Genomic DNA, 13,202 nt, shown 5'->3' with positions numbered 1-13,202 from the left:
GTGCACCAGGTGTAAATATTATCGATTTGGGGACAAATCAGGTAAGCTGTTGGCGTCTCTGGTTAGCATGAAAACATCTGCTAAACATGTAGCAGCAATCAAACATGACGGCGGAGTGGCCAGGGAAGCGACAGCCATCGCTGAAGCGTTTGCGGCCTTCTACACTAAACTCTATTCCAGTGAGTCGCCCCCTTTTACATCTGTTCAGCAGAGGTTCTGGGACTCTGTCGACTTGCCCAAACTCTCACGAGACCAGTTGGAAAAACTAAATGCTCCCATCTGCAGGAAAGAGGTGGATAGGGTGCTTAAGACCATATCCCTGGGCAAGGCAGCGGGGCCTGGTGGCCTCCCTATTGAATTTTACAGGTTGTTACAGCCTCAGGTGACACCTATCCTAACAGAGATATTTCAGAGTTATTTTCAGGGTGATGCAACGCATTCCTCCTCCTTCTCTACAGCTTATATTACGCTGATCCCCAAAAAGGGCAAGGATGCTCTTCTCCCCGAATCATATAGACCGATCTCATTATTGAATTCGGACTATAAAATTCTAACCAAACTCATGGCTGAACGGCTGAAGTTCATTTTCCTGAACTTGATCCAAGAGGATCAGACGGGGGTTCATGTGGGGTAGATCCTCAACGGTGAATGTCCGTAGAGTCTTACAGATTGTACAACACTTCAGGAACAGGAGGGGAGCGGGGGGGGGGGGGGAGGTTGACACACCGGGGGCCTTCCTGCTGTCCTTGGACGCAGAGAAAGCCTTCGATAGAGTGGAGTGGAGCCATCTGTTCACCACGATGAATAACTTTAACTTACTGGACCTTTCCTTTCTCTTATTGGGAAGCTCTACAAAACTCCCACAGCTAATATCTGCATTAACAACATGTTCTCCCTGGAGTTCCAACTGGGGAGAGGCACTAGGCAGGGTTACCCCCTCTCTCCCCTCCTCTTTAACTTGGCTCTGGAGCCGCTGGCTGCCAGACTTAAACAAGTGTTCCCTGGCATTGACATTGCAGGGGATCGACAGCAACTGGCATTGTATGCGGACGACATGTTGCTGTTTATCCAGGAGCCACATTTATATATTCCCCCTAAAGTGCAGGTGCTTCACGACTTTGGCTCCTTTGTGGGCTATAAAGTCAACATGCAGAAATCGGAAATTCTCTGGCTGACTAAAGAAGACAGGCAACAGCACAAATACCCATTTGTGGTGGCAAAGCATACAATCACGTACTTGGGCATTCAGATCTCAGCCAATCCCCACAAATTATATGCAAACAATATTACCCCAGCGTGCTCAAAACTACAAGGCCAGATGAGAAGTTGGGTGTCTTTGCCACTATCACTCTCTGGCAGAGTCAGCCTGCTCAAGATGGTGATTCTGCCGCGGCTGTTGTATCCCCTGCTTATGCTTACGCTCCTACTGACAAAGAAAGATGTCAAACAACTGAATTCCGCAGCACGCTGTTTCTTGTGGAGGGGGGCAAGACGCGAATAGCCACCGATAAACTCGCCATGTCTTTCCTGAATGGGGGTCTGGCCTTGCCTGATTTTAAATTCTATAATTGGGCAGCACTGATATGCCTTGTAATCGACTGGCAGACGGGCACCCATCATTTCTGCAGACCAGCATTGGAACAGGCGGTACTGGGCCAATTGTCATTGGCCTATTTGTCACATATGAAAGATCTCAAGAGCATCAGGACCCTAGGCCTTGATATGCTATATAGAGATCCTATCAAAGCCTGGCAACAGGCACATAAATTTCTGCCTAAGTCTTGTCATTCCTCAATTTATTTACCCCTCCTGCGGGACTAGATATGCGCCCCTTTGATTTCTGGGAACAGCGGGGGCTGACCTCTATTGGCGCACTTGTGGAACCTCTCACCCGATCGGTTAAGACTTTCGCTGCCTTGCAAGGGGGATTCAATCTGCCAAAGCAACACTTTTATGCCTATTTGCAGGCACGACATTACATTGGAGCTGTGATCAGAGACAATGACAATTTTTGGGAGGGCTCACCCTTCCGGTTGTCACAATCTCTATTTAAAATGGGCAGGTTTTCTTTGTCTGAAATATACCAAGTTCTGATAAACCAGCGCTTGCAGTCCATACAACCTGATCTCTTGTCCAGATGGGAGAGGGAGGGTCTGGAAAATGTTTCTTGGGAAGACCTAAAAGATAGCATGACCAAAATTAAGAGGGCGACTCTGTTGGCGGCACTCAGAGAATCGCAGACTAGAATCACACACAGAGCAAACCTCACACCTAGACTCAGAGCCAAATGGGACCCTGGTTGTCCTAATAAATGTATCAAATGTTCCTCTGAATCTCCGAATCTCCTACACTATTTCTAGATGTGTCCCTTGGTTCGGCAATTTTGGGGCAAGATCCAATATTGGATTAATAAAAGGCTGAACATCCCCCTTACCCTCAACCCTACTGCAGTGCTGTTCTGGAAATGGGATGCACAGTTTCGTCAGGTCGACCAAGTGCTAAGCTTAGTAGTACTACTTGCTAGAAAATGCATCTTAAAGTTTTGGGTTAGTAAGTCCCCTCCATCAGTTGCTTGTTTCAGGAACATGCTTAAGCTACAAATGTTCACAGAACAGCTTGATGTTAGAATGGACGTTCAACATAGGCTAAACACAATTTTAAAAAAATGGTGTAGAATTATCCTAACGTTAGAACTGCAAATACAGAGATATATCCTGAGACCTTTCCGAGACACCACTGTGTTCTTGGAGGAGTCCTTACGTGAGGAATGGTCCCATGTCTTTCCTTCTCAGACCACAGTGGAATAGACTAGCCATGACTACAGTTCCCCATGTATGATGAGATGTACGGATGGTTCTGAATGTTGACTGACTCCTACCCCCCTCTTCCCTCCCACCTCTCCCCCCACCCAGGCTACCCCTTTTTTTTTTTTTTTTGCCTCTCCCCCATCCTGGGCCCCGTCAAGGTAAATAATGGCTTCTCTAGTTTGTAGAGTTAGTTGAGTAGGTTTTATAGGTTAGTTAAGGTTTATATAAAGAAAAATTAGAAACTCGAGAGAATGGAAGAGGGACTAATGAACCTACATGAGGCTATTTTAGGTTTCAACCACTGTCTTCAATGCACACTTGTTATATGCCAATGTCATCCTTTAACAAACAGATGTGTTATTTGTTACTTTGTATAACGGATTATGTGTGCAGCTGCATCTGCCATCCTAACATTATGTCATTTTATGAATGTACTGTTATCTCCTTTCTCTCAATAAAAAATAATTAAAAAAAAAAAGAATGGGAAGGGCCGGGAGCGGGTTCAGCTTGGAAAGGGCCGGGAGTGAATTCTGGCTGGGGGGAGGGGCTTCTGGCTGGGGGGGGGAGGGGGGAGGCTGATGCCCAGAAGTGGAAGGTCCATCTGAAATATATAAAATAATTCTATAAATACATATATGATATGAAAATATCTTATTATCTTTAAAGAAATCAAGATTCAACATTATTTAACATCTGGATTCTTGTTCTCATAAAATATTTAGACAAAGTCACAATAATGACTATGTTTTAAGTTATTGATTGATTTGAATCAAATATAATTAATAAGATTTAATTGATCCTTTAAATGTTCACTGTTATTTTTCATGTAACATTTCATAAATACATTACAAATCATATTTTTCAAAGTCAACATTATGTGCTTATCTTTATGATTTTATAATATATTTATCTTTTGTATGATATTTTGGTACGCATGTATGCATTTGAGATTGAAATGCAATAGAGTTCTTTTTGACACATGCCCGTGGATTGTTTTTTTAAAATCCAACAATTTAATAATATGGGAGTGTGTAATATGATCAAATCTAAATGGCCACTCCACCTAGCATTTGAAACCAGGTAAACACTGATTTACATATATATTTTGTTGATTGCCTTTGTAATCTTAAATGAAATAATTTGAAGCTTGATGGTTCAATCAATTACTATTCAGAATATATACACAGTAGATACTACTTTGTTGAACAATCCTAACATGTTTGCACAATTCTCTGCTTCTCATTTTTCTAAAATTCACAGATATTCTCAATGCTCCTTTATAACTTCTAGTATTTACCGTCTGAAGTTGCGGTTGATGATGTCTCTGACATTCAGCCTCTCGTCCCGGAATGGCCCCCTCTAAAACTGGGTTGCCCTCCTCATCTTGGAGGAGGGCTCGGGGCGCCTAGATGGCCTGCAGCATCCCAGCCCGCTGAGCTATGTTATGAATGACGCTGCAGGCAATAACGACCTTCGCCACCTTCCTAGGGCTGTATTGGAGGGCTCCTACAGACCTGTCCACACATCTTAAGCACATTTTGAGGAGCCCAAACATCCGCTCAACAACAGCCCTAGTCCGCTTGTGCGCCCGATTGTAGCGCTCCTGGGCCTTGTCTGCGGGGTTACGCAACGGCGTAATGAACCAAGGTCGGCTCATGTAACCCGAATCACCTATTTGTGTACACGAGAATCGCATAAACTAGACATTTGCTGAAAGAGAAAGAAATGGTTAAATCGCATCCTATAGCTGCACATTTAAGCTAGGACATGCTACATATCTGTTTGGAGCTAAAACTAGACATTTGCTGAAAGAGACAATTAAATGTTTAAAGTGCATCCTATAGCTGCACATTTAAGCTATGACCTGCTACATATACGTTTTTTGCATAGTCTAGACATTTACTGAAATAGAAAGAAATGGTTAAATTGCATCCTATAGCTGCATATTTAAGCTAGGACCTGCTATATGTCTGTTTTTAGCTAAAACTAGACATTTGCTGAAAGAGACAATTAAATGTTTAAAGTGCATCCTATAGCTGCGCATTTAAGCTATGACCTGCTACATATGCGTTTTTTGCATAAACTAGACATTAGCTGAAAGAGAAAGAAATGCTTAAATCTTATCCTATAGCTGCACATTTAAGCTATGACCTGCTACATATGCGTTTTTCGCATACACTAGATGTTTGCTGAAAGATAAAGAAATGGTTAAATCGCATCCTATAGCTGCACATTTAAGCTAGGACCTGCTACATATATTTGTTTTTAGGTAAAACTAGAAATTTGCTGAAAGAGACAATTAAATGGTTAAAGGGCATCCTATAGCTGCACATTTAAGCTATGACCTGCTACATATACGTTTTTCTCGTAAACTAGACATTTGCTGAAAGAGAAAGAAATGGTTAAATGGCATCCTATAGCTGCACATTTAAGCTAGGACCTGCTACATATCTGTTTTTAGCTAAAACTAGACATTTGCTGAAAGAGACAATTAAATGGTTAAAGCGCATCCTATAGCTGCACATTTTGCACATTACACAAACACTGGTTTTGAACATTACAGTGGCAATTGTCTAAATTCTGAACCGTGCTGGGCACAAGTACTCACCAACGAGCCACCCATCGGGAAACTGTCTGTCCTCAAACTGCTGCCAGAGTGAGGACTGCCTGAGGATACGGGCATCATGACAAGCCCCGCAGAAATTTGCGCACACATTCATAATCCGCATCCGTGAGTCGCAAACGAACTGCACGTTGAAACTATGAAAATGTTTGCGATTTCGGAAGTGCTGGTCATCTTCTGGAGCACGCAGCGCAATGTGGGTGCAATCTATTGCTCCCAACACATTGGGCATTCAAGCTATTGCATAGAATTCCCTCTTCAGGCTCCTCCAATTGCCATAATTTTGAGGGAATCCTATGTAAAGCTTACAAACTCGTACCATGGCGTCCAGAAAACTGTCAAAAACCACAGAGAAAGTACCCTGAGACAGCCCATGCATGTACCCCTCTCCGGATTGAAAACTTCTGGAGGCCAGGACGTGTATGCAACTTAGCATCTTGGTCATGCCAGGGATTGCAGTACGCATACGTTTACGTGGCTCCAGATAAGGTTTAAGTGCTTCGTAAAGGCCGATGAGTTGCCCGCGATTGAGACTATACTTGTCATAAACCTTGAAGTCGTTCATGTTCTAAAAGGTGGGCCTCACCCTTTCAACACGAGCACCTCTGATCAGAGGTTCCCCACGCCTCTCTTGGAGACGCCAAGCTGCCTGATTCTGTTGTAAAAAACTTGTCCAACAGCACTTACACAAGCTGAGGATCATCCATATTTGCAAAGCCAAGCAGCACAAAGCCAAACAGCAGAGCAAACGCACAAGGAGTAACAAGGTATGCAAAAACACAAAAGCGATTTGATACAATGTTGATCACCAGGGATGCTTTGGCCATGTTGTTTGGGGGCTTTATAGTGCAAAATGTCCAATGGTAGCGTGTTCGTAATGATTGCTGATTGTATCCACTTGATTGTACCTGAGCGGCTCAAATCCTTTCAAAGTGGGCGTTTTTTTAGGTGTTTGCTAAAATTTTGTTTTCCCCCAATAAATCCTAATGTGAAAGTGTAAAATGTAACATATGCAGTGCATCTTCGTGATGTTTGTTCATATGCGTAACAAAAACTTATTAAACACGATGTTATAGTAAAAACCACACATCCACGCTAACATGATTGAAAGTGCATACTTGTGTATAATGTGTGCATAGACATGGCATAGAATCTGATCGATCAATGTTGCTGCAATATTGTTGCAAAACGATAAAGTAACGGCTGACATCTATAATATTCTATTTATAAGTGATTGTCTAGATTTCAATATTTCAAGTGTCCCATTGAAACCGCAATAATAATGAATATCTTCCAACCTCTGATCTACGTATATGTAATATTGAGTGAGAAACTGATGAAAGGGGCGGTACAGTCCTAATGCTGTAATCTGTTTGGTTGAAGCTTAGAATGATGTCATCATATTAGCAACATGCCTGTCTAGTTTGCAAAGCTTTGTTCTGTTATTGTAGTTTGAAACATTCTAATAGTGTGATGATTAAAACGATAAATGTGTGCTTTGCTGTTGTGTGATGTATGTTATGTTCATCTGTGTATGTATTGTGATTCGTTCCCACATATGTTCATCTATATGTTCCTTCCAAAAAAGCGACAACACTAATATTTTCTAATAATATCTTATTATGCTACAGAATTCCTAATGTTATATTATGTTTAAATTGTGATGTTAAAGGGACACTAAAGCCATAATTTCTATTTCCTGATTGAGAGAGAGAGAATCCAATGTTAACCAACCTTCCAATGTACTTGTATGATGTAAATGTGTTCATTGTTTCTATATGGTTTGAGTAAAGAGCAATGCACATGTGTGAGGCAATGACAAAAGGCATGTATGTGCAGCCATCAATCATCATCTGGTGAGCCTATCTAGATATGCTGTTCATCCAAGCATATGACTTGAATAACTGAAATGCTATAATAGACGTAAATGAGAGAAGTGTTTAAAATGACCTACTGTTTGTGAATAATGAAATCTTAAAAAGTATTTTTCTGTCTGTTTAAATATGATTTAGTTCTTGAAACCGATTTCGTATTGTTGATGATAGAATTGATGGTGATTTATAGTTGATTTGGTAAAAGATTTTGATGTTGTAGTGATGTTCATACACGTAAAACCCATAACTCCAGTGTCAAATAGACTATTTCTTGATCTATTTGTCATAGCGGGACAAACACAAGAATTAATGAATTAGCGCTACAATCCTAACGCTGCTATTACGAGTTTTAAAGGAGAAAAATCTCTCTTGTGTTACGGAAATCTGCCAGTCGCGTGCATGAGCACGTATTCCCCATAGAAGTCAATGGAGGCGAGAAATTTCCTGGAAAAAAGCTTCCAACACTTGTGTTGAGCGTAAAGTGAGTGACGTCATGTCATTTTGAGAAAAAGTACCGAAATCGTGATTATTTCCTATTTAAAAAATGTTTTGGGTACCTAATGTGTTGTATATTGTTTGTATGTACCTAATTCTGTATGCATGTGATGATATTTGTACGTAGCTGTAGCTATGAGTGTATGTTCACGTATGTCTATGTAAGTCAATGTGAAATTGTTTTTGTGCCTTTTTTTTCTAACACCCAAGATCTCATATATCTTTTATACGTTATTTCTTTTTTTCTAAATACATTCTGAAAGTGTACTTTGTCTAATATTTTTTAAGTGATTCGTGAATGTTTTTGGTAACAATCTATCAATAACTACTGGTCTGGGAGAGCATTCTGGATTTGAGCGTAGATGGTGATTTTTGTGGCGCTACATAAACTTGTAATAGCAGCGTTAGGGAAAATAAGGCGTTATGGCCCGTAACGATGCTATTTGAGTCATAACGCAAAACTCGTAATCTAGCTGACTGTTACTGCTAATTTCACATGAACTTTTTTTTAAAACTAAGTCCATTAAATGTAAACAGAAAGTTGCATAGTTTCCTCTATCATAAAACAAAATTACTATGGTGGAAGATGTCAGTGCCCTCCAAGTTAGGTGGCACTTTTGGGCCAGTGTTCCCTATAATTTAAAGGGACATTGTAGTACAAACATCACATCAGCAGTTCTCTGTGGCTCCTAAGTGGCACTTTCACTATTTGCTTAACCCCTATGAGGAGGTAAAACACTCAAACTTGTAGCACTACAATGTTTCTTTCATAATCTTCCTCTCTGCCCACAGATACGTCCGTACCCTCTGCACTGTCATACCACACCTATAAATCTATCCAGGGACACTAAACACCAAACCCCTTGCAATAACAAGATATTTTTTTTTTAATAAACATGTTTGCTGAAATTGTTTTCAATACCTAAAATCCACCCACTACGATTTATTTTATTGTGCCAATCAAGTTGCTTCTGAGAAGACAAAGCTAACCATGGTCATTATGTTAGTATAGAGTGCATTATTTTCAATCTGCTGAAGCCAATTAGAGACACATATGTAGCAGTGTTAGCTAAGTATTGAGTCGTCAAAGTGCATTTCCAGCTATCGTAACATTTTACATTCATTTCTCATGCTGTGATCCAAGTTGCAGTCAGTGAAATCTAGAATGACCTGTGCTGATGATGTAATGAGTCAAGTGGCAATCACACCTTATAGTCAGGTTGTCATAAAAGTACTTTTGCTGGTATATAGAAGAATACCTGAAGGCGCATTGACCAAATTAGAGTACATTCCCCATTTTCATTTCCCACCTTCTTTATTTAGAATTATCTATCGGTTCCTTTATTCACATTGTTATCCTTCTAATTGCTTGAGACCCAGTTACTCAGCTTTCTACTTGTGTAAATTAAAAATAACAAAGATAATAGCAATAATTTCATCTGCGCAGCTTAAAGCCTTAAACTTATTTGACGGTATCTGTTATATACAAAAGCTATTTCATGCTGATGCTAACAGCATCAGCTCTGTACAAATCTTCCTATTGGTGGATTTTATTAACCTATAACCGTGATTGGTTCTTTCTGGAAAAGGCGGATATATAATGCACAAATGGCCGCGCTGAGCTGGCTGTGGGTACAATGTTATTGGCTTGTCAGTAGATACAGTTTTCTCCCAGATGAACATGTCGGCATTTGCTTGGCCGTCTGTAGCACGTGTCTGCGGGGCAGCTTTTTAACGAGGTTTGGTGACGTCACCGCGGTCACCCTGAGGAAAGATGGCGGCTTCTGCAAGCGGTGAGACTGTGTTATTTAGCAACAGACACACCGCAGGGACACACCCACACACACCTTTAGTAACACCCACGGAGGTGTCCCATGTTTCTAAAGACCTATCTTTATTAAACTCATTGGCTGCCCTAAAGGTTGATACGCATATGTGTTTGAGCCGTGATACTAAACTTGTATGTTAACCAAATTAATGGTATCAGGTATAGGCCTAAACATTAAAAGATACATAAAACCCATATTTTTTTCTTTTATGGCTCAGATCGAGAATACAATTTTTAAAAAGTTTCCCATTTACTTTTGTTATCAAATTTGCATTGTTTTCATTTTATCCTTTGTTGAAGAGATATCTACATAGGCATATGTCTGGAACACTACATGACAGGATATATTGCTGACATCTAGTGCTCTTATGAAATAATAACAATGTTGCAAAACTGCTGCCATATATTGCAGGTGTTCTGTTGAGAACTGCAATTCATTGAAAACTGCAATTGACGTCCTGTCACTACATCTGATTGGTCAGTGTCCAGTTAGTGTCAGGATTCACAACCAATCAGATGGGCACTGTAATTTCCTATCTTTACTATCTACTTTGCCTCCGCCTGGGCAGAGCCCCCCCTTTTAAACCTCATTCTCCAAGGTTTACTTGGGGTGTATGCCAGAGGATTGGCGGTGCGCCCCCCCAGACAGAGTCAAAACAGATATTAAAATAGAAGACTCACCAGAAGTGACGTCAGATTGCAGTTTTCGAGGAATTGCAGTTCTCGACAGAACGCAAACAGCAAACACGTGCACACTCCTGAACTTGCCTTCCTGATTTTCAACAAAGGATAACATAATATGTTATAATAGATGTAAATTTGAAAGTTGTTTAAAAATGTATGTTCTATCTGAACCATATGTCCCTTTATAATACACCCTATTATGTGCAAATATATATCACTGAAAATCATCACATCCTAGAGCTTTAAAGGAACATAGAAAAACCCTAAAAATCTTTAAACAACTTTCCAATTGACATCTAGTTTGTGTTCTTTTGGTATCCTTTGTTAAAAAAGGATTTTAAGGAGGATTCAGGAGCTAGGAGCTTGCTACTGATTGCAAATATGTCTCTTGTCATTGGTTTACAGATGTGTTCAGCTCACACCCAGTAGTGCATTGCTGCTTCTTCAATAAAGGATACAAAGCAAATGAAGCAAAATTGATTATAAAAGTAAACTGGAAAGTTGTTTAAAATTGTCTGATCTATCTGAAGCATGAAAGAAAAATTTGGGGTTTCATATCCCTTTAATGAAAACTAAATGTCCTACAAACACACACATACTGTATATATATATACAGTATATATGTGTGTATGTGTCTATATATATATATATATATATATATATATATATATATATATATATAGTCCTGTGTGCACAATAGCACTCTCAGAAAGCTGCACTGTCCCCAGAGTCACAAGCAGTTAACCCCAGACAGGTCTGGTCCCAAGGCCCATAGGGAAAATTACAAAACAAATTAATACAGCACACAAAGACTCTTTTTTTTTTGCTTTTAATCTTAGCTGAGAGCTTGTAAGTGAGTGCTGGACTTTCGTTGTGTGCTGTATTAATTTGTTTTGTAATTTTCCCTATCGGCCTTGCACCCAGACCTTTCTGGGGTTAAGTGCCTGTGACTCTGGGGACAGTGCGAACTAACTCTTCCATTTTTGCTTTTAATCTTAGCTGAGAGCTTGTAAGTGAGTGCTGGACTTTCTTTGTGTGATATATATATATATATATATATATATATATATATATATATATATATATATATATATAATATATATATATATGAATATTTTTAAGTATATACTAATTTACATATCCAATGAGGATATCTGTTTTTCATTTGGAGATGTTCTTAGTAGCCTGGATTTAAATTAGCGTAAAACCAATAACAAAATGGAACCATTTGTTGTCAAAATGACTGTGCAATGCACATTTATGCATAAAGTTAACTTGGTGTCCGTAGTTTTACATTTTTTTTTCTAATTTATTGCTCAATTTATCAGGGTGAAATTCAGATTATACAGTCTACAAAATATTTTATAAAAGGCACTTTGCATTCCGGTTTCTAGTGTTCTGGCATCTACCATACCTAGATTCTTCCATATCAGACTGCCAGATAGTGGAGCATGATTCATCACTCTAGAGGACAGCTATCCCTTGCTCCATAGTGCAGTTGTGGCATGCTTTACACCACTTCAGCTGACGTTTGGCATTGTGCATGTGATTGTGTACAGCTACTGGGCCATGAAAACCCATTCCATGAAGCTCACAATGCATAGTTCTTGTGTTGTTTCCAGGGCAGTTTATAACTCTCTGTAGTGAGTGATGCAACAGATGATAGGCGATTTATACAAGCTTTAGCACTTGGGAGCTCCACTCAGAGTTTGTGTGGTTTACTTCTTCTTTGTGGCTGGACTTTTGTTGCTTCTAGACATTTCCACTTCACAGTAATAACAGTTAACCAGGACAGATCTAGTAGGGCAGAAATATCACTGACTTGCAACAAAGATGGAATCCTATGGCAGTGTCACAATTAGTCACTGAGCTCATCAGTACAACCCATTCTACTGTCAATGTTTGTCTTTGAAAATGTTATAACTATGTACTGAATAAAATGCAACTGTCAGCAGTGGAGTGTGGCTGAAACACCCAAGGGTGTCCACACACTTTTGTCAATATGCTGGCACTCCTGAAAAACCAAAGCTCGAAATACAGTAAACTCTTACCTGTTGCTTGCCTGATTACACTGTCCCTTCTAAGAACACATCTAGTTATCCAATCACAAGCGACAAATGTGTGCAGGCACCAATTAGCAGCAGCTCCCACTAGTGTATGATATGTGCGCATTCATTTTTTAACAAGGGATTCTAAGAGAACAAAGCACATTTGATAATAGAAGTGAATTTAAAAGTGTCTTAAAATTACATGCTCTATATGAATCATGCAGGTTTAATTTTGACTTTCCTATCTCTTTAATAAAGAGGAGGGACAGATCAAATATACTGGGGCTGCATTGTGGATATGGGCCTGAAGCCTTGTTAAGATTTGCCAGCGAAGCCTTTGGTTCACACATTCTTCAACCTGATGGTAATTAAAGTATACAAGAGAAAAAACAGGAAAAGAAAAGGGCTAAAGCACTCACTATCTAATATAAGTCAACAGTTAAAACCATAATAATGTCCTAAAAAGGACAACACCACTAAACAAACATACAACCTACGTGTGGTTCAACCTCCTGTTTCCTGGCCGATAGCTGATACATCTGCTTCAGGTGACAGGAGTAAAGAGCACACAAATAGCTATAGCAATAATAGACGTGTTTCGTACCATATTAAGTTCCTTTTTTTTAATATTGATTAGACAAACCGCGTCTCCAAATACAGTGCTTTAAATTGAAAGACCACCACTGTCAGCCGCCAATTGCTGCTTAGTAACGCTGGACTTGCTCCCGCAAATTGTCATACTTAGAGGATGTTTACCTATCGGGTCGGCTATTCATCTATTGCGGTCATGAAAGATTAACTAGTATCGCTTCCAACACTACGTTCTTTAGCACTGCCTACAAC

At 39.8% G+C, this 13,202-nt stretch overlaps 1 protein-coding gene across 1 annotated transcript in view; it reads left to right on the top strand.

Annotated features, from left to right (window-relative positions):
* Positions 1–9,437: 9,437 nt before the first annotated feature.
* FUNDC2 (FUN14 domain containing 2) overlaps positions 9,438–13,202 on the top strand; it is a 77,101-nt gene continuing 73,336 nt past the window's right edge. The window contains exon 1 of the mRNA XM_053698908.1: positions 9,438–9,592. Within this exon, the coding sequence (XP_053554883.1) occupies positions 9,574–9,592 (19 nt within the window). The 5' untranslated portion in view covers positions 9,438–9,573. The remainder of the gene's footprint in view (positions 9,593–13,202) is intronic.

The sequence above is a fragment of the Bombina bombina genome, chromosome 1 (genome assembly GCF_027579735.1).
Source record: "Bombina bombina isolate aBomBom1 chromosome 1, aBomBom1.pri, whole genome shotgun sequence".
Lineage (NCBI taxonomy): Eukaryota > Metazoa > Chordata > Amphibia > Anura > Bombinatoridae > Bombina > Bombina bombina.
The sequence above is the reverse complement of the archived record's forward strand: the minus strand, read 5'-3'. Positions and strand labels throughout refer to the sequence as shown.